Raw genomic sequence first — 4,302 nt, 5'->3', positions numbered from 1 at the left:
CGCGGTCGCCGACCGCCGCGCCCCGCCCCGCAGCCGCCACGGCTGCTGCTATTGCTCCTCCGGCCGCGGCCGCTGCCGTCGCTCCAGCACCGCCGCCCTCACCGCCCTCACCCCTCCCCAGTGCCGCCGTAAAACCAGCCCGCGGCCGCCGAGCGAGCCCGACACTGCGCGACAGTGCGTGCGCGCGCACGCGGAAGGACGGCGACGCGCTTTACAGCAGTGGCGTGAGCACACGTCTTCGTCCGGGACCTCAGTTGGCACGTGGCGCCCGCGGAGTCACCTTGTTCCTGCTGCTGTGTGGCCTGCCGTCTCTCCGCTGCCAGCATGAAACGGCCGAGTGAGTGGGGTTGCGAGGCGGACGTGGAGAGGCCCTGCCTCTCGTCGTTGCTGCTCTGCGCCCTGGTGTCTGCGCACATGTGGGGAGTGAGCCGCGTCGGCCTGAGGGTGGGAAGGCCCCGCGTAGATTGCGAGCCGCGGACTCGCGTGGAGAACGTCAGGCAGATTTCACGGGAAGCAGCGTCTGAGCCCGGCGTCAGGTCCACTGCCTGCCTTCTGCGTTGGCCGAGAACCACCTCCCAAAGGCGTTTATCCTCTCTTGTGAATAAATGTACTTTTGGTGTTTTGTTTTAAAGCGGAGTATTACGTTTATGAAATAGCTCTCCATAGTAAATGTGGTTAATTACAAATAGGGGAAAGAAGGACGTTTTTCAGAAAACAGAACGGGCCACGAAAAAACCTGACATTGATTGGTGATTCCAAATCCAAAGTGGTTGTCGCTTTAAAGATAGGCATGTATATGTAGTCATACTGCCCTGCGAGGGAGTAGGCCTGGAGAGCCGGCTTCTTCCTAGATTTCTTGACTCTTACAGACTTGGATCTGCTAGTGGCATGTTTTTCTCAATTAGGTGCTTGGTATGAACATAAGGTTTGATACCTAACATTTTTGTTTCTGCAGAGTTAAAGAAAGCGAGTAAACGCATGACTTGCCATAAACGGTATAAAATTCAGAAAAAGGTAAGTCTTTCGTGGGATATTTATACCAAATGTATTGTTAACTTGATTTCCGAGCCATCTCTTTTTCACTGGAAATCTGGATTAATAATTTAGGTATTGAGTAGACTGTGGATATCATGAGTACAACTGTAGAGAAGAAATAGTATGTAAACCGGTTAACATAATTTTTGAAAACTGGGTGTGGTGGCACACGCTTGTAATCCCAGCACTTGGGAGGCTGAGACTGGAGGATCACGGTGGAATTAAAGGCCAACCTGAACTACAAAGGTGACCCAGCTTTTAAAAAAAAAAAGTTTCAGTGACTAGCTAGATAGATCAGTGGATTAAAGTGCCAGCTTAGGCAGACTGGGGATGGACTGAGACTGGGTTTGATGGCACAAACCTGCAATCCCAGCAAGCCTATAATCCCAGCACTTGAGAGGCTGAGAACAGGAGGATCACTATGAGTCTGATTTGTGCAGTGAGACTTTGTACTAAATACATAAAAAGAAGCTTCTATAGAAAGTTGTTTTTCGCTTTTATATATTAGTCTATTATCTGTATGACTCTGATTAAGCCTTTGTATATCTAGATTTATTTATTTATTTTTTTTTTTTTGAGATAGGGTTTCAGTAAGTAACTCAGGCTGGCCTTGAACTCCCTATGTAGCTCAGGATGGCCTCAAATTGATCCTCCGGCTGCAGCCTCCCGAGTGCTGGGATTACAGGTGTGCACCACCATGCCTGGCCTTTCTTAGCTCATTTTACAGACATAGATTAGAGTTCTCATTTAAATTCTAAGAAAAGTCATTTTTTTGTTCAGTTTATAAAGGCAAATTTTATTTTTTAAATTCAAATGGAAGTATTTTTTAAAGGATTATAGTTTTTTATTTTGTTTTTTCCTTTACAAAGGTTCGAGAGCACCATCGAAAACTGAGGAAGGAGGCCAAAAAACGGGGTCACAAGAAGCCTAGGAAAGACCCCGGAATTCCTAATAGTGCTCCTTTTAAGGAGGCACTTCTTCGGGAAGCTGAGCTAAGAAAACAGCAGGTAAGTTACCCAGATCTTTGTGTGGTACGGGTATGTTTTTGTTTTGTTTTTTAATAACAGCATCAGTTACTGGCTAATCTTTTTATGGACACAGCTTGAAGAACTAAAACAGCAACAGAAACTTGATAGGCAGAAGGAACAAGACAAGAAAAGAAAACTTGAAACTGACCCTGCTGATGAGCCATCTAATATTGAATCTGTGGAGGTAGGATTTCATCTCTTTCAAGATGAGAGAGAGAGGTGGGCATTTATTATCTCAGCACTCCAGGAGATTGAGGCAGAAGTATCACAGTTCCAAGCTCAGGCTGAGTAATTTAATGAGATAATTAAAATAAAGCCTGTGGCTGGGGAAATAGCCCAGTAGCATAAGTGCCTGCCTGGCAAGCATAAGGTCCTGAGTTCGATCCTCGGTACCAAAAAAAAAAAGAAAGGATAGATGTAGCCCGTGAACGGCTGGGTTCAATCCGTAGAGCCTCTTGGAAGAAAGCTGGTTTCAGACTCCTAAATAAAAAACTTCTTGGCACCTAGGCAGCTGTGAAAAATGTGAAGCTATAGGTTACAATTACTAGGATCTCAATTTTGTGTTTCTCCCTCTTTATTTGTATTCTCTAGGAATTTGGACAAAGCAAAACTAAGAGAGCCAAGCTGACCAAACAGAATCCAAAGGCAGTACATTGTCAGGAACTTAAAAAGGTACCTTAATCTAGGTCAGTGTCTAAAAATGGTAATGAGATTTAAAAGTAGTCATTCCCTAACCTGATAACATCATTATAAAATGGAAATTCTGGAAACTAATGTGAGAAGGGTGATTATGTTCTTGGGGATGCTCCCCAGCACCACTCCCCAACACATTTCCTACCTGTAAGTAGAACTTTTCAGTGCCTCTTAACACCTCTTGGAAAGCCAAAGGAGCCCTCTGAGCCACATAAATCATTGGGTGGATTGTCCACATATGTGTTCTGGGTGTGGTTTTAATTTTTTTTCTTTTAAACAAGGTCTTACTATACATAGTTCAGGCTAGCCTTGAACTCATGGCAATCCTGCCTCAGCCTCCTAAGAGCCTGGATTATAGGCATGTGCTACCATGCCAAATGAGTAAAATCCACTTACTGGATTTCTTGGTTCTGTTTTTGAGATCCGTATTGCTCAGAGATGGCTGAGCAGGCTTCTGTGTTTCCTTCCTGTGTGAGAAATGATGAGCATTTCAGTATTCTTCATATCATGTGAAGACGTGAGATCCAACTCTGAGCTCACCACCTATGCTGCTGGGGTCATACGAAGGGTATTCCCAGAATAAGAAATACTGTTAAAATTCTTCTTCCTTGACAGGTGATTGAGGCCTCAGATGTTTTACTAGAGGTGTTAGATGCCAGAGATCCTCTTGGTTGCAGATGTCCTCAGGTAGAAGAGGTGATTGTCAAGAGTGGGCATAAAAAGCTGGTACTCATACTAAATAAATCAGGTGAGCAAAAGGGATGCCTATTGTCATCTTCATTCACTAATGAGGTATGAGGAAAACATCTAAATCAGTCTGATTGTATCTGAAGACTGATAAGATCCAACTCTGACCTCAATTCTGCTTGCCAAAGACAATGCAGGGCAGTTGGGAGACGGTGGTTTCTAGAATTAATTCAACCCCTCTTTCTAGGGTTTCTGTTGTTTTTTTGTTTTAACACTCAGTACTTAACACTGTACAGCTTAAAAGTAAGCCTCTATAACCCTGTATACTATGTAGTATATTTCTTATAGGAACTAATGAGTATACCAGCTTATTCTCCCTACTTTCTGTACAACCTAGAGTAGTATTAGCATAGGATCAAGGAAAATTGGAATGTGAATGTTTTAGATGAAATAATCACACAATGGGTCTGAGTACCAGGAAGGAGAAAACCTAGAACACAGACTTGTGAAGCAGAAAGTAGGAACAGGGTTAAAAATTGTTTTTAGGAGTCAGAAAATAAGTGGCTGATAGCTGTGGATTAATCCTGGAAATGTAGCTGTAGAGTTACATTGCAGAGGTTGATGTCGTTTAAAAGGGTGAGCAATGCAGGAGAAATTAAAATGTGGAAGAATAGACACTGAGCTTTGTTAAGACAGAGGTGACATGGTAGAAAGCTTCCCTTCCATATTCCACTTGAGTCCTTTCTATGAAACTGAGAAAATGGGGCTGGTGAGATGGCTCAGTGGTCTAAAGCACCTACTTAGAACAAGCTTAGCAAAGCACAGGGACCGCGGTTCAATCCCCCAGCACCACATGCCA

The 4,302-nt window shown here is 44.0% G+C and overlaps 1 protein-coding gene and 1 non-coding gene across 2 annotated transcripts in view; both read left to right on the top strand.

The window, feature by feature from the left end:
- Positions 1–6: 6 nt before the first annotated feature.
- Gnl3 (G protein nucleolar 3) overlaps positions 7–4,302 on the top strand; it is a 7,788-nt gene continuing 3,492 nt past the window's right edge. Inside the window, exons 1-6 of the mRNA XM_023715730.1 lie at positions 7–337; positions 956–1,014; positions 1,905–2,042; positions 2,137–2,247; positions 2,655–2,735; positions 3,372–3,504. Of these exons, the coding sequence (XP_023571498.1) occupies positions 325–337; positions 956–1,014; positions 1,905–2,042; positions 2,137–2,247; positions 2,655–2,735; positions 3,372–3,504 (535 nt within the window). The 5' untranslated portion in view covers positions 7–324. The remainder of the gene's footprint in view (positions 338–955; positions 1,015–1,904; positions 2,043–2,136; positions 2,248–2,654; positions 2,736–3,371; positions 3,505–4,302) is intronic.
- Positions 3,546–3,623, top strand: LOC111816889. The gene has a single exon (XR_002821211.1). It is a non-coding gene; the product is annotated as a small nucleolar RNA SNORD19 (small nucleolar RNA).

The sequence above is a fragment of the Octodon degus genome, unplaced genomic scaffold (genome assembly GCF_000260255.1).
Source record: "Octodon degus isolate 3935 unplaced genomic scaffold, OctDeg1.0 scaffold00043, whole genome shotgun sequence".
Lineage (NCBI taxonomy): Eukaryota > Metazoa > Chordata > Mammalia > Rodentia > Octodontidae > Octodon > Octodon degus.
This window is presented reverse-complemented; position numbering and strand designations above follow the sequence as displayed.